This window comes from Solea solea, chromosome 21 (assembly GCF_958295425.1).
Source record: "Solea solea chromosome 21, fSolSol10.1, whole genome shotgun sequence".
Classification (NCBI taxonomy): domain Eukaryota; kingdom Metazoa; phylum Chordata; class Actinopteri; order Pleuronectiformes; family Soleidae; genus Solea; species Solea solea.
The window spans coordinates 3,755,264-3,778,516 of NC_081154.1; the positions used below are offsets into that span (position 1 = coordinate 3,755,264).

Genomic DNA, 23,253 nt, shown 5'->3' on the forward strand with positions numbered 1-23,253 from the left:
AGAAATTAATCACAAATATACATGTAAACAAGCTAGAGCTGGATTATGTCTCTTGGCTGGCCTGGGAGTGTCTCGGGGAATCTCAGAGGAACTGGTGGAAGTAGCCTGGGAGAGGAGTGTCAGGAAGCTCCTGCCTCCACGACCCAGACAAGCTGGAGAAGACAAGGACAAGATTAAAATGTACCAAATAAAGAAGACGTATTATGCATAAATACAACATAAATGTCTTATTTTCTGAGAAAAGGAGACATATTGAACAGCATTGTTTTGCTGATGCAGCAGTGAAAAAGATCATGAATTTACTTCTTTAAAAAACATCTATGTCCCTACTGTTACATGAGAATGTATAGTTGTATTACTATATTAAGTTGCATTTTATTCTATGTTTTAACTGTTTTATTATATAACTTGATTGTCTTGTAAAGCTGTTTGTATCTTTGTAATATTCTTTATTCTCTCTCTCTCTATCTATTTATGTATCTGTCTGTCTATCTATCTATCTATCTATCTATCTATCTATCTGTTGTTGTTGTTAAAGTTGGATTCTGCTGACATGGCGTCGCGTCTGTAACGTGTGACCCAACAGACTTTCACCACCGACTGATCGTTTTCCTGGGAAGCTGCTGTTCTGGGAACGGCGGCGGGGGGAGAGTTGGTCGGCGGCGGTTGGTCATGGAAAAGTTCTGGGATGTAGGGATTCCTTGTTTACATCCTCCCGGAGTACGCCGCGGGGGCGGGGTTAGCGCCGCCCTCATTCTTTAGACCTGACGTCATTGTCGCTTGTGTGTTTTTTTTTTTTTTTATGAATGAAAGAATCCAACCTCAGAGAGAGAACAGCAGCAGCAGCAGCGGCGGCGGCGGAGTAATTCCGGGAAAAGGCGGACTGACATTTTGTCGCCGGAGTCGCTTCGACACAGCAGGTACGTGAACCATCATTTATTTCTACTCTATTGCCTTTAATAAACATTCAGCGATGGCTTATTCGAGGCCGTGGGTGAGTATGGTACTGGTTTCCCCGACTAAAAGCGAGCAGGCAGCTGTTACTCAGCTCTTTTAATCTCTTCTGATCTCCTTTAGCTCGCCGCTGACCGTTGATGCTAGCTGCTAGCTGTTACTAGCATGTTTGAGATGATGCGGATATTTGGGCTCCGCTGCTCTCATTAAAGTCACACTGGTGTCATTTCCACAGCCACGTTATACCCTCACTTCCTTATGTAGTCTCGCGGGTGAATGGAATTTTAAAAGGATCCTTTAAAAGCCTTACTAAAATGGATGTCGAGGGCACTCGTGATGGCTGTTTACTATAGCAGCAGCAGCGGTGTCTCCCTATAAGGACAAGGGTGGATTCTGGATGTCCTGACGTTAATACATAGTTTGTAAGCAGTGGATATTGTTTTTTAGTTCAATATGTCTTATTAAATCGCACATGAACAAAGCCGTTTAACGCTAAACACCTTTGGTGGTTGTATTTTTGGGGTTTGGCAGAGCTGCGTTCACTTGTTGCGTTACTTAATAAGCTCTTAAGTGTTATTTATAGTAAAGTACAAGCGAGGATAATGTGTGCCGTTTAGACAGGCAGAAAAACAAACACGGGGAAAAAGACGCGGTCACGGTTGGTTTTCCAGGCTTGTGGACTGACTGGCAGTCTGAGTAAGCGGTTATTATTGCTGAATCACCCTGACTTGACGAAAGTGAGGCGGCTGCCTGAACAGCCACTGTCCCTGCTGCTAACCATCCCAAGTTCCCACGCGTTTCGGGAAATATGGTTATTTTCAGAAAAACTACAAACCATTATGACCACTGCTGCATTAACTGTTTATGGGTCAGCACCTGTCTGTGCTGACGCTTCAGGCCTAATGTGCTCTCAAAGCTAGTTCCACTGTTATGAACTTAAGCTTGAATCAGTGATGTGGCAATATAAGATTTATATCCCACATTGTGATTAAAAATATATATATCTTAAAGCCAAAATGTGTGTCGAATTACCATTTTAGATTAAATATGCTTCTGACCTATACACATCATATTCTACAGACTGAAGAAAAAAATCCTTGTAATCATTTTAAATCTGTTATTCAAATCAAAATGAGAATAATTCAGTAAAACTTACCATTCCCTCTGAATCATATCACAAATCATATTGCACTAACAATTGAGTCAAAATAATCTCAATTAGACATTTATTTAGAAGTCTTCAGTCCTATTTTTTTTGTCGGGTCATCAGTTTTCTTCCGTAAGTATTATTACACTTTTTCCAAAAGCTCAATGACTGCTTCCCGTTTTCATGTTATTTTAGAAAGGACAATCACAACAGGAAATTTTCATTTTGTCCCATGTCTAGTTTGGGGTTTTGCTTTTACACTCATAATGAAACACTGTAAGAGGAAATCTGTTATTCTATAACTTCAGTCCCTCCTTTTTTTGCCTGAGTGGTTCCTCCTCCTGTCTGCGTGGTGTATATCTGTTCCCTCCAGTATTTGCTGGGATCAGCAAAACAAATCTTGCCTTTAGATCCACTTGTAATGTAGGTTACTGTGTCCGTGCATGCTTTTCATATCTTTCAGATTCATGCCACAAACAAAACACAGTCTTTAAAGATGACTTTGATTACATCAAATCAGGGCAAAAACAAAGAGACTATAAAAAGACCTGATTTATAGAGGTATAATAACTGCAGACTGTTGGCAAAAAGCCACCTTATAATTATCTTAAATAATTGATATGTATTTAATTAAAACTCAAAGGTGATGACGGCAGTGGATTTCCCCCGCAGGTTACTCTCACATACTGCTTTGAAAGCATATTGTACACAGCGTGTGTCCTTCCTCTAATTTGTATTTTTGAAAGAATCACTGGGGTCAAGAAAGGTGTTGAATGTCACTGAAATCCTCCCATTTCTTAAAAAACGATAGTTCTAATCTTACAAAAGCCCAAAATCAACCACAGAGCCATTTGTTTTTAAATTCTGTCACTCTACACATTTGTGGTATCGTGTAATATAGTTAAAAAAAAAAAGATGTGTTTTTTTTCCACACTTGTGCTGCTCTGGGTTATGGTGTGAAGACATGAAAGACCCACTCACTCTAAAAAGAAAGGAAAGACCCAGGCTGCAGTAAACACCGTGACCCCCTCACATGCGCTGTGGGAAAACACCTGTGGTTTAATGATGTCAAGGATGAACTTGTTCAGCTTAAATATTAATGTCAGGAGATGTTTCAGCTGCACGGCCAACACAATACAACACGCTATGGGAGTGTGTCGACCTGTGCTCTCTGTATATGTGTGTGTGTGCTTGTATTTGTTGCCTTTTAAGGACCAAAACCGGGTCCTAATGCAGCAGAATCTAATTTCTGAGGAAGTAGTTAAAATCTGAAGTAGTCTGTGATGACAAATTTGACACAAACCCAGGTTTAGGTTAAAGGTTAGGGTCTAGACGTGGTGGTTAAGATAAGGGTAAGGGGCGTAGGGGGAATCATTCAAATGAGTGTCCTCACTAACGTACAGGTAAAAGGAACCAAGGGGAACACAGACACAAGCTCAAATGCACAGTCATTTTCTCAACATAACAGTGCTCTGAAAAACCACAACCAAATCAACCAAGATGTGACGAGGGAGGGAGAAAAAAAACAATTCACGCTGGCCCACATAGAGGTTGGACTTTAATCCCACACAACAACATTTGTGAGCTGACCTTAAGAGGAGTGCAGGAAGTCCCTGTAGAGTGTGTGTGTGTGTGTGAAACACTCCGGTGAGAAGAATGTGAGAGCATTTCTTAATGCTACACGTATGACTTGGGTTCACTTTAGCTTTTAAAAATAAGAGAAATAGGAGAGGTAAGAAGAGGGATTATGAAAAATCAGAACCGTGCTATTATATGGGACGAATCTGTTGAAAATCTGTCAAATCATTCCTTTTGAAAATGCCAAATATTCCACCATTTGACAGAAATAAATTCACAATTTTGCAATATTACTAAAGAAAACAAACGGTTAAACGACGAAAAGATTACGGTTAAAGATAAAAGAGTTCACGATGTGTTAACAACCAAAGTGGGTCACTTTAAACACCAACCTCTGTCTGTAGAAGCCACTGTTCTCAGAATTTATGTTTATTTTATTTTAGTGGACATATTTACTATATTTACTATTACAGGTAGTGCACAAGAAATGATAATGAAGACATCTTGAATGTAAAAGGTTTGCGTATACAATATATAATTGTATAATATAACTATACTATAAACTATATAACTACAAACATAAAACCAAAACCAAGTTTTAACCCTCAAAAAGAAAAGTCCCCACAAGGGGAAATTGTCCACACACCGATGGTTTTGAGTCAAAGACTACCCCAGAACTTAACCACTTCCTCAGGAATTAGATTCTGCCGCGATAGGACCAGGTTTTGGTCCTAAAAAGGTCAGTGATTATGCCAGAAAAATACACACAGAGAGCACAGGTTGACACACTTATTGTATACAATATACAATAAGTGTATATTATTGTATTGTATACACACAACGTATAAGAGTATTATATACAATAATCATACAATTAATAATGTAATGCATATATAATATATATATGTATATAATGCTGATTATGTTAACTTTGACCTCACTTTAAAATGTCTAAACTTATGCACACAGCAATTTTCAAAGTTTAACTAGGAGACAGATTTAAACCCCCCCCCCCCCTTTTTTTTTTCTTCACAATGAAAGCTTTGAGCCGTTGGTATTGTGTTGACGAGAGGAAGTGTGGAGGGAATTGGTTGGGACACCTGCTTTGAGCAACCAAAGGGCAGACACATGATAACTTCCTCCTCGCTATTCCAGCTAACAGAAAAAAAGGCATGTCACTTTCAAAACCTCCTCTTCCTTTCATATCAGGCCACAGAGCTTTTAATGAGAGAGCGCGTTTGGAGAAGCATGACTGAATTGTGGGTTCTCCTTTTCTTTATCGTGCATGACTGGCTGGTCTTGTGAGCGGATGGTAAATGTCAGGGCCAGATATGAACCAAAACAGCACAAACTCTGGAGTCACATGTGACTATAATGTACCTTGTTTTGTGTGTCCCGCTTTTGTGCCTCCAGAGTGTCTATCTGTGCCGACTGGTGCTTGGTGGAATAAAAGACCGAAGACGGTTGGAACTTGGATCATGACGACAGAGAGAAGCAGCAAAGCCCTGAAGGTAACACACAAGCCAGAAATAATTCCCAGTTTTATTATTTCTGGAAGAATGAGTCATGTTTAATAGCCTTGGGCTATTTTTTACCAAGTTTTGATCTCCTCCCAGTTCAGCTGTTCTTTTAATGTCATTTGTCGACGTCTTTCCCTCGTTTCTGTCCTCTTTCCCTCGTCCTTTCAGGTGAAACAGGAGTGTGGCGAGAATGTGCCCTACCTGTCCGACAACGAGCTCATGTCCCTCACGGTCCGGGAGCTGAACCTCCACCTGCGTGGTTTGGCCCGTGAGGAGATCCAGAAGCTGAAGCAGCGGCGTCGCACCTTGAAGAACCGGGGCTACGCCGCCAGCTGCCGGGTCAAGCGTGTCTCGCAGCGGGAGGCGCTGGAGCAGCAGAAGATGGAGCTCCAGCGGGAGGTGGAGAGGCTCGGCGCCGAGAACGCCGGCATGAGGAAAGAGCTGGAGGGCCTCGGCGCACGTCTGGCAGCCCTGCAGAGATTCGCCAGGGGTCTGGAAGCCGGCGGCGGCAACCTGCTCGCTACAGCCCCGCGCCTCAACACCGCCTCAGTCATCACCATAGTCAAGAGTCCACCACAGCCTCAGCCACAGAGAGAACACGAGCCGTCCTAGAAGGAGCTGCTGGAACCAGACTCAAGGGGCAGGAGGGGGGGGAGGAGGTGCACAACCTGCAATGCAAACACACACACAGAGACACACCTACAGACACACACACACATGCTGGAGAACAGGAAGACAATAGGAAAATTAGTAGGAAAAAATCTTGTTTGCATCACACCTCGTTCACATTATTATATGCAAGTGTCACTGAACCCTGTGTTGACAGAGCAGCGTGTCATGTCACCGCACAAACAGCTACGCTTCGCTTCTCCATAGTAACAGCTGAAAAAAAAAAAACCCATCTAGGACAAGTACAAGTGTCCTTGTACTCGAAGCTATTTTTATAACACTGCAGCTTTGCTGACTGAAACGTACTGAAGTGTGTTTGTTTAGAGAACTCCAAAAGTTTACAGGTATGTTAAAGAACAAGGCAGCAGGTGTAATGTGAACGAGGCGCCGACCACTGACACTCTCTCTCTCACTCACACACACACACACACACACACTTACATGCACATCACCCCCCTCACCCTCATTCCCCGATCTGCACGGGAGGGCCACACACTGACTAACTGGACTCCGGCTGAAGCCAGACCAACAAAAAAACCAGACCCCCCCCCCCACCCCCAGAGTTACTGTACGTCACCACTGCTTCAACAAATCCAGCCGTGACACTGGTGCTCTCTCTTTGATTGTGCTACCAAAAGACCAGGACGTCTCTCCCCACCTCACCCCCCACCTCACCCTCCGCCCCACCACCCGCTTCAGTTTGTGACACCTGACCAACAGCGAAGTGCCAGGAGTTAGTAGAGCTGACGTGTGCACTATGTGCTGCTTAATTCAGCTCCACGTTCCTGGTGCAGTTGTAAGTTTAAAGTTATTAGCTGCTCTTTTTTGGGGCCCCCCCCGAGTCATACTTTCCGAGTTCGGCGTCTGCAGGGAATCGCGTTCGATTTCGTAATAAAATGCGTAATAAATTCGTAATAAAATGCGATTTTTGCATTCCATTCCACTAGGAGGCGATGTCTCGCCTGTAGTTTTCCTGTCATTTGTATTCTTTTAACTCTTAGTTGTACATGTGTCGGTCTCCTCGTTTGACCAAAACAACGGCGAAACAGAACAAACTGGAAGTTCTCGTCCAACGTCCGCGTAGGAACTGTCTGTATATAAGAAATGTGACATGGACTTTGAATGGAAGTCTACGGCAAAAATGAGCCTACGTTTAACTTGATTTACAACCTTTTCTAACATTTTCTTGACGAGTTCACGGTCTTAATCGCCAGTTTCAAGTCTTCTTTAATGGCACTTTTTTCAATGTTGTTACTGTTTAGAGGGAAGAATGGTAATTATTAATTATTACAGCTGGTGTCGCCCGGCTCCACAGCTTATTCTCATCGTTGACGTCACAATCGGTCGCCACTTTTGCGCAGATACACGCGGACAAGGAAAGTATGACAGGGGCTGATATCAACTTTGGGAGGAGGGGGGGGCGGTCATGCGTTTTCCGTCACCCTGTAAGAAAGTGTCCAACTTTGTCACGAATGCAGAGTTTCTCAACCTCGGTGTCACTTGACGTCCAGACAAGGATCATTGGGGGGGAGATTCCCAGAGACTCTAAATTTAAAGTCTTACAGTCTAACAAAACAAGAGTCAGCAGTGTGTCACACTCAGATTCACCTGACCCGCATACGGACGTTACAGTCACACACTCCAGGGACAAAAAAAGGCTTGAGAAACGCTGCATTCATGAATCATCACTTTTTGCATTCTGTGAAATCTCTTCTTTTGTGTTTCTCTTCCTGATCTGTTCTCGGAGGAGAACGTCGTTTTCTACTGCTCGTGTGTACGTGTTATCCACATTACTGCAGTGCCTTCGGTGTGTGTGTGTGTGTCTGAGTTTCTGAAAAATGCAAAAGCTACGCGAGGAAAACGGTGTAAAAAAACAGACTGAAATCGCCTCTTCTTACCTGCTCATGTCCACACGTTCACTTTCTGTCCACTACCTGTTTCACGATGATCCCTGAACGTCGCTGCAGTCTCTTGTGCCCCCCCATGTTGCTCTTCTTTTTATTTGTGTCGTCTCCCTGACAACAGATGTTGGTCATTTTGCCAAAAAAAGCGCGCGTCTGGTCGGTATTACCCTCGAAAACGAAAACAAAACAACGATGCAAATCCTCTGCAAACATTCCCCGCCGTGTTCTTCTTCTTCTTATTATTATTATTTGTACACATTTGTACGTGCCGCTGAGAGACGAAAATGTTTGAGTGACATTTATCAAGAGATATATTCTATATTTTATTTGTATTTAAAGGTTAGATATTATTGAAAGACAAGCTAACGAGTGCTGTGATGTTCTGTCCGTTTTCTCCCCAGAAGTACTTACTTATTACGACTAGTCTGAGGATATTCTCATGTCTAATAATAATTGTGTTGTGTGGCGACGGTGATTACTTTTTTTTTTTGGCAAAAAAAAGAAAATGTTAATTATTAGCTGCGTAGAAATATGCTCAAAGCCAATGGCCATATTGCTGTATGATGATTTTTATTTCTTTGTGTGTGCGTGTGTGTTATTTTTGCTCCGTTTGTATGTTTCCGGCCTGTCACAGTGGATTCTTGGAGGGATTTTATTTTTCTATGATGGTGTTTATGTTGTTTGTGTGGGGAAAGTTTAAAGACGGTGATGAGGAGGTTGAGGAGTTGTCGGTCGATGGTGTGAAGGAAGTCGGTGATTGGATTTGGGAAGAAGAAGCTGGAAAGTCGGTGGCGTTTTATTCACTTGAAAAACCTCCACGGAGTCCGCGGAGTCCTGGCCACTGAATAGCGAGCAATATCACTTGTAGAGCAGGCGTCGTGACGACGGTTAGACCGCGTCGACGAAATAACTCCTTTTAAGATACGAGGCATATATTTAGCGATATGAATATCAGTGTGGCAACGCATTTATTCTCAATATTTTAACTGTGTCCCGTTTTTGTCAAATTTGTGCTGGATGTTTTGTAATAACCTGCAAAACAAAAAATGGTCTTTGTATTTATTACTTGTATTTTTTCTATTGTGAAAATTTAAGTACATTGTCTATTTTAAATATTAATTATAATAAATGTTGTACATATTGTACATAAAATGGCGTGCTGGTGATCTATCGGTTAGATTTAAGGGGGGGGGGGGGGGGGCGAGGTTGAAGCACACACGCACACATGGACCACAGAGAGGAAGAGGATGTGTCGTTATGTGCAAGTCATTGCTGCCGATCAGGAGATAAAACTCTAAAAGTTCAGTTTAAAATGGAAACAAGCTGTGTATTTTTTTTTTTTTACAAGCGACAATTATTTTTCCCAATTCTTTTACAGGCAATGAAATCCTAAAAATCCTCACATGAACTTTTTTAACATCATCAGCTGACTCACTGTTCTGCTCTGAGTCTCAGCTGTGGCCATGTGACCTACATGTGTATATTATAATATTACAATGCAACAGTTCTAACCTTTTTGGATCGAATATTAGTCACACTCGTACCTCTAAGGACAAAAAAATGCTTCTTAAAAACAAGCAAAAATGTTTTTAACATGATCATATTCTACTTTCATCAAGCTGATTTCTTTTCACCTACATCTGACCTAATTATTGACGTCAAATATAAATTCATTCATTTTAACCCTTTAAATGCCAGGTTTATGTCAGGATGCCACCATGCTTTTAGATAAACAAAACCTTTTTTATTTTCAATATACTACATGCAAAGTAGATTTTGTGTGTTAACTTATTACAGCCTGGGACGTGCCAATAATTAGCAACACGTGCCATCTAATTTTTCTTTTCCCATAATGCAACACAATTATTAAATTACACAAATTACTCATCAACTTAAGTATAGTACGAGGAAAGCACATGATTTTTTTTGTGGATGCAGGTTCACAAGCTAAAAGCAAGTTTAAGTGTTTTGTTTTCACAATGTAATCCAGCCATTATATATACACATGTATACTTGATATATAGTCACATATACAACATTAGTAACGAAACACCAGTGTTACCAGACTAAATGTGATTTATTTCTTCCAATATTTATCCATTATACTTGACATAGTAGCTTTAAATGAGCAGCTTTAAAATATACAAAGAACTAGGAAATTATAATAACATAAAAAAACATAAAATGAAAGGCAGTAGAAATACAAAACTAAGTCTGTTTCTCCTGTTCTTTGCATTGTACGCAACTATTTCGACATGACGCTGCTATGACTGCTCCTGAAGGCAGCGGCTTACATCTGTATTTACAACAAAAGCATTTTCACATGATGAGAACGTGATGAATGACAAAGACGTGGACACTGAAGGGAGTGAACTGTTGGCATTCAACGTGTTCTAAACCTGATTTCAGCAGCTGAAAATACAACAGTAATAACTTTAAAAAGAAAGTGCAGAGGGGAAAAATGTCTTAACTAACTTGAACAGATGCACAAAGAGGGTGAATCCTATGTGTTTAATCAGGTCAGAGTTCAGTTTGTCACACTACAAACAGGCTGTAAACGTCTGACACTGACCCTCTTATTTAAAACAAGTATAGTTTAAAGCAGATTTTAAAAATAAAAAACAGAACCACTGCCACTGTCTGAGGCCTGTGATGATGAAGAGAAACCACTTTCTCCTCTGTCAAAACATGCACAAAGCTCACAGTGAGTGTGTTCATGTTTGCTCCACACAGCCCCCTGGTGTTGATATTTAAGAACGGCAGCAGAGTTACAGTAAACACATCGTCGGCGGCGTCTTGAGCCTCGGTATGACTCACTCATATGACTCAAGACCTCCAATTATGAGTCAAAAATAACTCTCTACTGCGGTGACGTTAAATAAATAAATAATAGAAGAAAAAAAAGAAAAGAGAAACAGATCAGATCGGGAGGAGAATGAGGCGCTTGTATCCAGTTTGTGATTATTTTCATAGCTTTTAAATGAACCCTTATCTCATAATAACATGTGTAAACTGTGCAAAACAAAATGTAAGTTAAGCTGAAGACTTTAAAAAGGCAGTGTGTAAAATTGAGCATCAAAACACCTCAAAAGATGGTTAAGTTTGTCCACTGTGGGCTACTGCAGAAACAAGGTCGACATGAAAAGCAACAATTATTTAATCTTCACTGTTTGCTAAAGGAATAAATAATGTCACTTACATTTTACACACTGGACCCTTTAAGTTCCCTCGAGCTAAAACCCTTAAAATACTGAAATGTCACAGGCTGAGAAGTGAAAGAGGTCAAATGTCAAAGATGACCTGAAATTTTATTTGGCCAAATTTGCAATTATTAACAAAGGAGAAATGTGCATTTTTTAAGCATTGAAATGTTAGTACTAAATTGTTCAGCACAGATCATGTGATTGGACGTGCGACTGTTGTAGAAACACAGAAAGTCGTGACATTGCTTTGCGTCCAGCAGCTACATCAGCACGTGTAGCATCTGTGATTGAAGAACTTCCTGTTCGACTACATTGTTCCGTCATGTGCCCCCCGCCCGCCGTTACTGTGACTCATATGACAGAACAAAACCCTGGCGTGATTCCATCTTTGTTTACAGCACGAGGAATGCACCACAGAGTCACACGCCTATAAAAAAACATGTGTATTATCCCTAACCTATATTCCTTTTCCCCTCAGTCCTGTTAACCTACATTGTCGCCCACAGAGCTCGACCGTCTGGGGCTTTAATCCCTCCCCCGACGTTCAAAGAAACGCCCCAGTTACACCAGTGTAATCCTGCCCACTGTATAATCTATAATCTGCTCTGCCTCGCACTGTAACACTAATATCAATAACAACATTGATCCACATGTTTGTCTCACTCACTGTGTTTTTCCTCTTGGAATCACTCAGTAAAACACAGTAAAGAATAATCTGGATTATTTGAAAACAGTTCACTTATAATTAAACTATGAAAACAACTTCTGTTTGAAGCACATTAATATATACATATACATATATATATATATATATATATATATATATATATATATATATATATATATATATATATATATATATATATACATATATACATATATATATATACATATATATATACATACATATATATATATACATACATATATATACATACATATATATATATATACATACATATATATATATACATATACATATATATACATACACATACACACACACACACACATATACACATATATATATATTTCAACTTATCAATATCTAAAATATTATTTTCATTGTTCGACAAAAAAAACTATTTAAATCTTCAATAAAAATAACATTTTTAAATTTTAAATAAAAAAAAGATTCTAAATAGACTTTTCATGATTTTTCATGGAGGGGTCTGAGAGGAAGCTGAAAAACAAACATGTTTGACTGAAGAAAACATTGAAAACACCCCCTGTTTGTTGTCTGGCCCTGTGGTTTAAACACTAAATGAGTTCAGAGTGTTCCAACCAAATAAAAATAAAACACTCACAGGGGGGAGGTGTGGGTACACAAATATGTACACAACCAGGTCCTCGCATTCATAAAAAAAATGGTCTCAAAAACAAGAAACAAAACAAACTAACAACTCTCTATATAGTGCGTCACATATTTCTGAGAACCAGCTGCACAGGAGGACTAAAGGACCGTCCATGGTTTCTGAGAAGTTAAAATTCGTCGTCGGAGCTGAGCAGCAGGGTCTTCTCTGTGTCACCGCGGGCCCCAGCGACGCTGAGGGAGCGGGAGACGGGCGGCGGCACGCCCTGCTCCATCGGCTGCTGCGTGTACTGCTGGTAGGCCGGCGAGAAGTTGTGGATGGCGTCCTGGACCATGTCGCCCGGGTTCATGGTCTCCTTCAGGCTGCTGGAGATGCTCTTCATGGGGGCGCGGCGGCCTGGAAACAAGACAAGAGAGAGTGTGAGTGAGTGAGTGAGTGAGCAGGAAATAAGGAGGAAGAAAGAGTCAGGGTCCAGTGTGTAAGAATTAGTGACATCTAATGGACTGAAACAACCAGAGGAGTCCTCTGGTTGTTCCTGTGTGAAGGGGGGGGGGTTTTCTCCAGCTTCCTCCCACCGTCCAAAAACATAAAATACGGGGATCAGGTAAATTGGAGTGTGAGACTGGACAGTTGTTTGTCTCTTTGTGTCCCCCTGTGATGGACTGGTGACCCATCCAGGGTGTACCACGACCCTCATGTGGAGGATAAAGTGGAAGAAGATGGATGGATGATTACAAACCCTTCTAATGGTGCTTTTCCATTATACACTTCCCTGCTTTTCCATTAGCGATAGTACCTGGTACTTTTTTTTTTTTTTTTTTTAAGTACCTGCTCTGACGAGGTTCCACGTGAGCTGAGTTATACTAAAACATGACGTTGACAAACTGCCGGCCACTGAGTATCGTCACTGGTAGAGTCATGAGCGCGACGTCAGACACAAGAATCAAACCGAACAATCCTGAACTGTAGATCAGTTAAAATGACTAGAAAAATCCTGAAAACGAGTTAATCTCCAACATTCAGCAAAGGAAATGTCTACAATCTCAATATTTAACAGAGGAGTCTGGTGTCTAATGAACTGATTCTAATGATTCAGTAACAACGAAAACAACTGCTTTGCACGTCACTAGTTTGTGTCGCATAAAAAAACAACGTCACGGGCTGGCTGTGATGACTCCGCCCACCTTGAGGAGGTACTATAGTAACGGAAAACAACGTGACTGATACCAAACCAAGTAGTGCTAGAACTGTATAATGGAAAAGTGCCATAAATGTTACACACTGGACCTTTAATGGAGTTGGAGAGGTGACTTTAGAGAAAAGAAAAGGGTGGATTTATGGGTGGAATCACATGGATGAAGGAAGGGAATGTGTGAAAGACAAAAAGGAGGAATAAATAAAGACGTATGAGAAAAGAGCAGAGTGGCGAGAGGATGATTTAAAGGAGGGGGGAGAAAAAAAGACTGGGAGAGGAAAAGGGGACAGCAAATAGGCAGAGAGGAGTGAGGCATCTGTGATTTAGAACGTTCAACAGCAGGACAAAAGGAGAAGAGAAATTATGGGAAAGGACAGAATTGCACAGGGACAGGAGAGGGGATTTAAAGAGAGGGAACAGGGTTCACAGTGAGATGAGAAGCAGCGGAATAACAGAGGGAAAAGTGTGGGAATGATGGAGTGCAATAAAAAGAAGTAACCAAACCACACTTTCAAAAACACAAAGTAATCAAACACATCACAGAGGATAAAAACACAGTGTGTGAAAAATGAGGAGAAGATATCGTCTTTGACGTGTCTGACCTACCAAACTCTCCGTACGTAGTTAGGTTAGCAGGTCCTTCATGACGCAGCAGGAGGAGAGAAGAGAGAAATGAGGAGTGACGGAGAAACGGGAGAAGAACACACCGCACGTCGTGTGTCAGGGAAACGGGAAGAAGATGAAGAGGAGGGCGACGCAATCAAAACCGCAAAAGCAGCAAATCACAAAGGCTGCAGTTTAACTGCTCTGTGTAACAAATGTTATACATACAAGTTCTAATCCTTCCATTAGGGCAAAGTTTGAAATGTTTTTTAAGCAAACACTTCTTCTGACTATGACGTTACCATTTCTGTTACAAAGTAGATTATTTTGTATTGGAAAACCAGACATTTTCCAAGAACGACAACTTCATTTTATACACGGCGCTTGAAACATATACACATAAATCCTGTTGCAATGACTAATAGTCTGTTTGATAATCAAGTAAATCAATGTGAGTATAAATGTGAATATTTTCTTGTTTCATTGCTACAGTTAACAAAGAAATCATTAAAACTGTATCATTGTGTTTGTGGACAAAACAAGAAAGAAGAAAATCATCACTTTGAGGTTTGGGAACACTTTACGGACCAAACAACTAACTAATGAATTGAGAAAATAATCCGACAGATTTATCGAGTGTTAGTTGCAGCCCAACTTGACTTAAAACAATTATACCACAAATCAAACTGCAATAACTGCCACTAAAATCATTGGAAGATTTGGATATTTTCTACAAATCGTCCAGAATAAAGTATAAGAAGATGTTCAAGAGAAATTAAAGAGGTGATGGATGTTTGGTTGTTTGTTGAAGCCACTCATTTCAAAAAGGATAAATCTACTCGTTCCTCCGTCTCCTCACCTTGTGAGTCCAGACTCTTTTCCATGTAGACTCTGTACGTGAACGCGTGTCGCAGAGCCAGCGCAGCAAAGAACATCTCGATGCAGATGATGAAGTTCTGGTAACCAGCGGCGACGGTTCCCTCTCCAACTGACACCTCCAGCACGTTAATCTGAGGGATGGCGCCGCACTTTTCCAGGATGGCCAGCAACATGCCTGAGCACAATTGACAAGACGTAAATTAATGTAGATTTTTTAAGAAAACAAAAAAAAACAACCTTTCCTTACAGGACTTTGCGGCACATTTATTAGCAGTAGCATTAGTGAGCAGTTGTGGTTGTGTTACCCTGCCAGAAGGAGAGAAAGATGACCGACTTGACCATGAGGAACTTGAGCATGGGGCTGTATGGCCTGAGCAGCTCCCTCCCAGCAAAGTAGAAGAGGAACAGAGCATAGAGGGACAAGCTGACTGAGACGTTGCAGACGATGGTCACGTACAAGTAACCGCTGGAAACACTGTGGACAAAGACAACAATAATATTATTTATACACCAGTAGAATGTGGTTTTTTTTTTCTTCTCTTATTATCTACTTTTGCAGGTCTATTAAGAGATTAAACTCTAAACTGAAAAGATTAGAGCCAGTCTGGTACATGCAATCAGTCTAAAAAATTAAAAAGAGTAATCTCTAGCACCTCCTCCCCCTTCTTTATTGATTTATGCATCAGATTTATAGCCGTGTTTCCACCGAGTGCAACAGTTGGGTTTGGTAGGGTACATGGTAGTAGTAGTACCAAAATAACCGTTGCATTTTGTTTGTACGGTACAGGTGGAGCTAGATCAGCTCCACACCCAACAGTGAGCCGATTGGGCGACAGAAAAGCATCACTCAACGCCTTACGTAAGTAAAGCCACTCTTCTTCGCTGCATAGTAGGCTTTCACGGCAGCCCTCGCCTTAAGCTAAAACTCCAGGTCCCTGGTCGCATCGCTTACTCGAAGTCTCCGTCCTTGTATTTGCCGTAGGCCTGCAGCACTACGGTGATGATGGCCATGAGCGGTTTGACCACGCAGAACTGCAGCGTGGCCTGTTTGCAGAACCGCAGGAAGCCGATGGAGTAGGCCTTCCCCCTCAGGCAGCAGGTGCCGTACAAACAGCTGGACCTGACGCACGGGACGAAGACAAGATTGTGACGTCAGTCAACAGTGTTGTAGTTTCACTGGTATGCACCAGGACAGGGCAGACATAATGAATATGCTGTATATATAAAGACACTTACTCGATGGGTTTCCCTCTGATCTCAGCCATGATGGCGCTCTCTCCTCCGAGATACTCATAACACAGACTGAGGAAGTTGTAAATCACAAACGCTGGTGGGGGGAAAACACACAGAGAGGAAGAGCTTCTTTGTTATGACAGGAATTATTTCAGTTTGTTTAACAATAAATATGCTTTTTTGTTGCACTGTTACATACCTACAAATAACATTTCACCGTGTGTTAGCCTTTTCGTTATTAGTAATGTTTTAAATATTAAAAAGGCACACTCGTAAACGGCTTCAACCACAAACTAAATAAAAACACAGCCGCGTGAGTCACCAAGACAAAACATTTCTCATTCCTCTTGTCGGATTTGTTTATGCAAGGAAACATAAACAGTTTAGGTTACTCATGCAGTGCTGCCTTTTAAGAAAAAAAGAAAAAAGGTAACATGCAGCAAATCAAACATATACACATATTTGAGTCTGCACTTTACTTTTTTGGATACTCTGCAAAACTGAGGATTACTTATTGGTCGCCAAATACACTTTCATCCAGCCTTTAAGTTAATATTGTTATCTGTACACCTTTTAAAAAAATGATGGTTGGCTTAACAACATGATTCACATATTTGCTCTTGTGTGTGTAAAACTTAGGAAAACACTGATTTACAGTGGGACAAATGTTCTTTTAAGTACAGTAATCAAAGTCTTTGTGTGCAAGTGGACACTGAGGTTATAAATATGGAGGAAAATGAAGGAAAACTACACATCCACACTCACACACCACCTTCCCTGTGTGACAGATTTTCACCTGGCAGTCTCCTGAGACCAACGGATTATATCTCCATCTCTGCACCGCCGCAGTGAGAGGAGCTCATGAAAAAAAACACAACCAGGCTAATCCCGTTAACCCCCGAGGAACTTCCTCCCCCCTCTCACACACACACACACACACACACACACACACACACACACACACAAGAAGAAGGGCGTGTCTGTGCAACAAATGCATGTAAGGTGATTGTGGCAGGTGTGTATCAGTTCACCAAGGAAACAAAAGACGGTGTAAAAATTCGGATGAACTGTATCTCCAGGCATGTGTCAGGGGGGTGTGAATGTGTGTGTGTTAATGTCACCACAGACACACACACACGCACCTTACAGTAGATGTGGACTTAAGGCAGCGACACCTGTTATGTAAACTGTCTGCTTTTCTTACTCTGACGTAACCACACACGCACGACGAAAGACAGATTTCCACAATGATTCTACTTAGGACTCTGCATCTACTAAACTAATTAAACTAAACAAATTATCCTTAACCATAACCCCTTAATTTCTCATTAGGACCAGGTTTTAGTCTCCACAAAAGGACTACAGGTGCCAGGTTTATAGCAGAAAAGGTCCTAAAGAGGTAACAAATACAGGCGCCTCCTATCTGATGTCATACACCTGTGAGACAATACAAAGTAAGAAGATGCCATGAATGCCATTTGACAAAAGACACTGTACAGAGTGGAGTCTCTGTGTCTCAGCTGTTTTTCACACACTGCTCCCTCACGTCCCCCCCCCCCCCCAAGGACCTCCTGTCGTGCTCCCTGGTTGCCACGGTGATACAGTAGCTGCATATAAAAAAAGAAAAAGAAAAAAAAAAGGAGAATAGGAACTTTGCAGCAAGTTCAGTTGAGGGAAAACTCATTATCTGATGCAGCCACTCTGGTCAATGAGGACAGATTTGTGCGCCCAGTTGCCATGCAACAGGTCGGTCATCCTCGCTGAGGAAAGGATCCAAGGCAGGGCCTCAGCGATGATGTGCGGGCAAGGAGGAGGAGAGAGGGAGGGCAGGAAGTGAGGAGAAAAAAGGGAGCTGAGGGAGGAAGATGATGCAAAGAAGAGGAGGACAAGAGAGCGGGTGAGAGCCATCTGTCTGAGGGAGTGAGATGACGACTGAAACTGAGGACGCCGCCTGCCGAAAGCAGAGCCATACGCACGGAGCAAACCTCCACTCCGAATCTGGACGTCTGTGACATCATCGGTTTGCCGACGCGGGAGGTGTCTATTTCTACCTAGAGCGTCACAAATGACAGAGGAGACAGAGGCAGCGGAGGCAGTCAGCTGCCTCTCACCACCGTCTGCCGCTCATGATATCATGAGCACATGAGCAGTCAAGACATTCAAAGAACTGGACGTCATCTGTTGCAATCTGTGTCATCTGACCTGACAGAGATAAGCAACAGAAGCTAAAATCCAGGTTTTCATATAGAGATATGAAACAAAAATAAACCTCATGGTCAGGGGTCATGTTTGGCAAACTAACAAAATTACATAACCTTGCACAAATGGGCCGTGGAACCAAACAGCACAGCAAGCCGCTGAAGATTAAAGATTAAAACTACTATAGATGAAGTAGGAGTCACTATATTGGGGGATTTGAAAATACACGACTAAGAGGAGAAAACGCATTTTCAAGAAAACACTACCAACTCAGTATTGTTCAAAACAGAAACTGGGCTGAAGGTGTGGACCCTCTGGTGACAGAAACCCAGCTGAGCAGGAAAATCCCCAACCTGCCTTAATAACCTCCCTGTCAGGCTGATTGCCCTCAGCTGTGGGAGAACACTGCCACAACCAGTAGCTCCACTAAGACATCAGTGATTTAAGATTCTGGATCTTTAAACCATTAAAAGATATCCGAACTGTGTGGAAAACAAAAGGCAAGCCCGGGATATTTATAATGTTAGAGTAAAATATTAAATCACAAAACAATAAAGGCTCATTTCAAACCTCCAAGTCAAAAACATGAGTCCAATGAACAGCAGTATAGGCAGGAATCTGCTCAGAGTAAGAGAGAGGGCATGTTTTAAAATAAAAATTCACTGTGTGGGTGGAATTATTATTATTTCAGGACGGATGGACAAGCTCTTCACCGAAAAGGGCTTCAGCAAATCAGCTGGAAATTTGAGGTGGGTCATTATGAGACATCAAATATTTACCCTAGAAGAACCAAACAGTGGGAACAAAAACAAGTGGCATTGGTGCCAGTATTTTTGCGCTGCTTCAGCACGACTCCCATTTTAGAACCATAACTGCAAGTCACAGACTGGCGTTCACAGGGGGGGGGGGGGCGGGGGACCGCGTCAGAAGCGCGCCCTTACCCTCGTAGCAGTCCCTGATGGTGTCAAAGTACACGTAGTACTGGTCGTTGGTGAAGAAGAGGAGGCTGAGCCAGGAGTCAAAGGCGTAGATGGGCACGATGAAGAGGATCCTCACAATGTGACGCTGCTCCCGAGGTGAGCTGTAGTAACGGAGATGCATGTAGATCTGGAACAGACAGAGAAGAAGAAAATGAACATATTTCACAGCTTTGTAATGCAAGTCTGGATCGAACAGTTAAAACTCTTCTGTAAGGAGATAAAGATATAATAATTGTACATAATGCTGCATTACGTACATTTGAAGATATTCAGCTCATGACACATTTTGTCTCTTTGCTTTCAGAGTCACTGACCAAACATAATCTCACTGGAATGTGCAGAGAGGAAAATAAGCAGTGTATGCATCCCAGTCAGATTTCTAACCGGCCATTTTATCCATCATGACCATGTTTTACCTTCATCAGTGTGTGTGTGTGTGTGTGTGTGTGTGTTTGTGCATATTCATGCTCAGTGTCACAAACACCTGCTCAGGGATGTTGCCATGCAACCCCTGCCCTTGCCTGAGCCTGAGAGGAGGCGTGTGTTTTTAACCCATGCATTAAGCAACAAACACAGATTCGTGCATTATCCTTTTTAAGGACAAGCAGTGACTTCCATTGCACTTGACCAGTCTATACAAATCTATCCCTAACCTTAACAATAACAATAACAACTTAATGCCTAACCACGACCCAAATCTTAGCCCTGTACCTAACTAGTACCTCAGAGATTAGGTTTTGGTCTCCATGAGGACTACTGTGCTGACAAGGTGAAACGGGCTTAGCGGTAACAAATACAAGTACACATCATTTGGAACCTGAGAAATAAAAACTTGAGGATTTCCTCTCACAAAGCTGAGGTCGTTACCTGGTGACAGGTGAGGATGAGTGCGGTCCACACGAAGAAGCCAGACACCGCTTGTGCTGCAGGAGTCATGAGGAAGATGGGCTTCTCTGTGTTCAGCAGCGGGGCTTCGGGGAGCCATGAAATGTTGGGCCCCGTCGGGGCCACCGTAGGCGGGAGACCGGGGGCTGCGGCCAGAGGAGAGTCCTCTCCCAGCCTCTCTGAGAGCGGCATGTCTCTCCTCCACAGCCTCAACATCTGGAAGTGACGCGCAGGCGCTTCACAGGAACAGCTGGAGAGAACAGATGTGTACACACATGGTTTCCACTCGAAACTCAAACAGAGATAGTGATAGTGACACAATCCAGTAAGTATGAACATCATTTTCCAGCAATAATAATTAACTTGGAATGTCGATCGTACACTCAATGTTATCAGTGCTTTGCGTAATCTGTGACAGGAAGCCAGAGGTTTTTTTTAAGTGAAAAACATGGCTGCCAGCAAGGACATAAGTAAAACTGATTTTAGCCAATTAGCAAAGGGCTCAGCTAAAACATTCTACAGCCTACCTAAGGCTACAATCACCTTAACTTGTCATTAGACAGCATTTTCTGACCGTAAACTGAAATTCTTGTCACTTTGTAAGCAACACAATCCCCCACACCAAAGTCCATTGAGAAAATCAGTGATTTTATATCACAGCACACAGGAAGTGAGCATTCTCTGCTGCCTCCATCAGTAAGTTCAAGTGCTATTTTGTAATTTAAGGCTTTAAAATCCCTATTTTGGTGACACAAAATTAACTAATGAGGCAGCAGTAGACCAGCAGCTTTAAAATAAATTTTAAAATGCTGATTTTCTCTATGGACTGAAGTCAGCAGGTGTACATTTTATTAGGAGAGTCTTTCGTTCCTTGGCATAAATCTGTTTGTCCTTGTGTCTCTACAACAAAGCCCTGTTTGTGCAACAGATGTGATGTGATATTATCTTTTGTTTTGTTTGTTTGACCAGTGAGTCAGCTGTGAATGAGCAGCCTTCAGCCAGATCTATGCAGCGTCCTCCTGAAGATGACGAACGGACATGAAAGTGGCCTTCAGGACATGTTACATAAGCTGTGTCTTAACATCAGCACAGCCGTGTTCTCGGGCTGCGTTTGTTCTTTTACACAGGAACACACAGTGGTCGTCACGTTAGACTGAGCTTGAGGGGGCGACAGTAGAACAGGGACCATGGTGAGGTGGGCGCAACAGTGCACGAATGATGCCAGACACCAACACAGGAATACATGAACATAAAAGAGGGGGCACAAGTGCCAAAAATGGCGACTAACTAACAAAGACAGAGACACCTATTATGTCTTGTAACCAAGGTAGCACGACGACTGACTGACAGTCACACAGCACACAGAACAAATAGTGCAGACGATGACAGGCTGACATTATGTGCAACCAGCCCCACCTCACTCCCTCATACACTCACACACAAGCCCCAATTTAGTTTCTTTCGCAAAACTGATTATGTTAATGAAAAGTAATTGAATCTGGCAGTTTGATCAAATGAAAAAGAATGAGGTGTGTGCCCTCTTTAGGACCTTTTATGGCATAAGCACTTGCCAGGACCAGTAGTCCACATGAAGACCAAAACCTGGTCCTAATGAGGCAGAACCTAATTTTTGAGAAACTGTACTTGCATGTATATGTTTGTGAGAACATTTTGGCAGGTCGTCACTCTCTGTCGCATCTTAAAAGGGCTGTTAATGGGTTAAGACGTGGATTTAGGGTTAGAATTAGGTTTAGGTAAAGGCCGGGGTATGAGGATATGGACTATGTGTCTATGTCTATGAGAGTGAGTCCTCACTGAGATATCTGCACAAAATGTGTGTGAGTGTGTGTGTGTGTGTGTGTGTGTGTGTGTGTGTGTGTGTGTAGAGGTCACTTGTATTAGTTTGCCGGGGATCAGCAGATCCACATGTCAACAAGAAGCATAGGCATCAGCACACACACACAGTGAAAGTGCAATGATGCAGTGATGGGACGAGGGGACATCTGTGTGTTTCATTTGAAAGGCAAAAGAGGTCACCCCCTCACACACACACACACACACACACACACACAGAGAAAAAGACAGGGGGTCGGTAATAAAGCAAAGCAACAGATGTTAAGGAGTGATTTAGGCAGACAGGGAGTGTTTATAATTCATAACAGGTGATTGTGATGCTAACAGGCTTTATCACAGCTACAACAACAGTGATGTTCGTTCACTTTGCCCATTTGACTATTTACTTTTACGTGATATGAACAAGGCTTTTAACTCTATTTAATCGCTCCCTCTGAGGTTTAAGTATTATGGAAAATAACACTCAAATAAGACTCACCTTCTCTTTTTAAAAAGGGGGGGGGGGGGGGGCACCAACAACAATTAAACGCCTGTAATTGAAAGAAAGACTTTTATTAGCTTGGTAAATGGCCGCCTTGAGTAAAAATATAAACGTCTTTTAGACCTTAGACTCACCGGATAACGTGGTTACTGCTTTAAAATCCACCTCAGCTGCGAACCACAAGCAAATCACTCCAGAAACGACTTGAACTCTCTCCCTCACAGGCGCACCGTTGCTCCCCGGACATCCATGTTGTGTCCGTCGTCTCCAGCAGACTGCCCCGTCACCCACGACAGCGAAAAACAAGCCGCTAAAGTTTGTCGCTCGTGTTAAACAACATCTTTAAAGTCTCACGTGTCCTCGTGTCTGTCAGTTTAACTGTATATAAAGTCAGTGTCTGTGTAGTTCGAAGACAAAACTCCGTCTTTCTCCGCTCTGTGCGTGTAACTGCGTCTGTTTCCCTCCGCTGATTTCACGCCGTGCCCGATCCCCGATTAACTGACGATCATAGTAGCCCCGCCCTGTGCGCGAGGATGAGCCACGCATCAGCCAATCACACGTTGGCTATTACAGAATTAGGGCGTGGTTTGACCAGAGTCCTACGCATGCGCGGGGGCTATTCTGGGTCATTACAAATTAAATAATAACATGGGTTT

General features: G+C 42.2%; 2 protein-coding genes across 3 annotated transcripts; one reads left to right on the forward strand and one right to left on the reverse strand.

The window, feature by feature from the left end:
- Positions 1-648: 648 nt before the first annotated feature.
- Positions 649-8,244, forward strand: maff (v-maf avian musculoaponeurotic fibrosarcoma oncogene homolog F). The gene is made up of 3 exons (XM_058621046.1): positions 649-920; positions 5,093-5,190; positions 5,368-8,244. Exons 1-3 carry the CDS (start codon positions 803-805, stop codon positions 5,809-5,811), a joined length of 660 nt encoding a protein of 219 aa, XP_058477029.1. The 5' UTR covers positions 649-802; the 3' UTR covers positions 5,812-8,244.
- Positions 8,245-11,978: 3,734 nt separating this feature from the next.
- On the reverse strand, positions 11,979-23,091 carry tmem184ba (transmembrane protein 184ba). 2 transcript variants are annotated; one of them, XM_058621938.1, is made up of 10 exons: positions 22,732-23,091; positions 22,595-22,646; positions 20,245-20,512; positions 19,339-19,504; positions 16,202-16,292; positions 15,918-16,085; positions 15,271-15,440; positions 14,946-15,140; positions 14,090-14,122; positions 11,979-12,684 (listed from the first exon to the last, which is right to left on the reverse strand). In XM_058621938.1, the coding sequence occupies exons 3-10, from the start codon at positions 20,476-20,478 to the stop codon at positions 12,458-12,460; spliced, it is 1,284 nt and encodes a 427-aa protein (XP_058477921.1). In that variant the 5' UTR covers positions 20,479-20,512; positions 22,595-22,646; positions 22,732-23,091; the 3' UTR covers positions 11,979-12,457. The 2 variants fall into 2 exon arrangements, with proteins under 2 accessions (XP_058477921.1, XP_058477922.1); XM_058621939.1 differs by lacking the exon at positions 14,090-14,122.
- Between the last annotated feature and the right edge of the window lie 162 nt (positions 23,092-23,253).

Excerpts from the sequence above, each read along its gene's own strand:
- maff (XM_058621046.1), top strand. The coding sequence starts at position 803 with ATGAATGAAAGAATCCAACCTCAGAGAGAGAACAGCAGCAGCAGCAGC. Across the intron at positions 921-5,092 it reads GAGTCGCTTCGACACAGCAG|AGTGTCTATCTGTGCCGACT; the intron begins GTACGTGAACCA and ends TTGTGCCTCCAG. Across the intron at positions 5,191-5,367 it reads GAAGCAGCAAAGCCCTGAAG|GTGAAACAGGAGTGTGGCGA; the intron begins GTAACACACAAG and ends TCGTCCTTTCAG.
- tmem184ba (XM_058621938.1), bottom strand. The coding sequence starts at position 20,478 with ATGTTGAGGCTGTGGAGGAGAGACATGCCGCTCTCAGAGAGGCTGGGA. Across the intron at positions 16,293-19,338 it reads CATCAGGGACTGCTACGAGG|CGTTTGTGATTTACAACTTC; the intron begins GTAAGGGCGCGC and ends TCCCCCCACCAG. Across the intron at positions 15,141-15,270 it reads CTTTCTCTCCTTCTGGCAGG|GCATGTTGCTGGCCATCCTG; the intron begins GTAACACAACCA and ends AATTGTGCTCAG.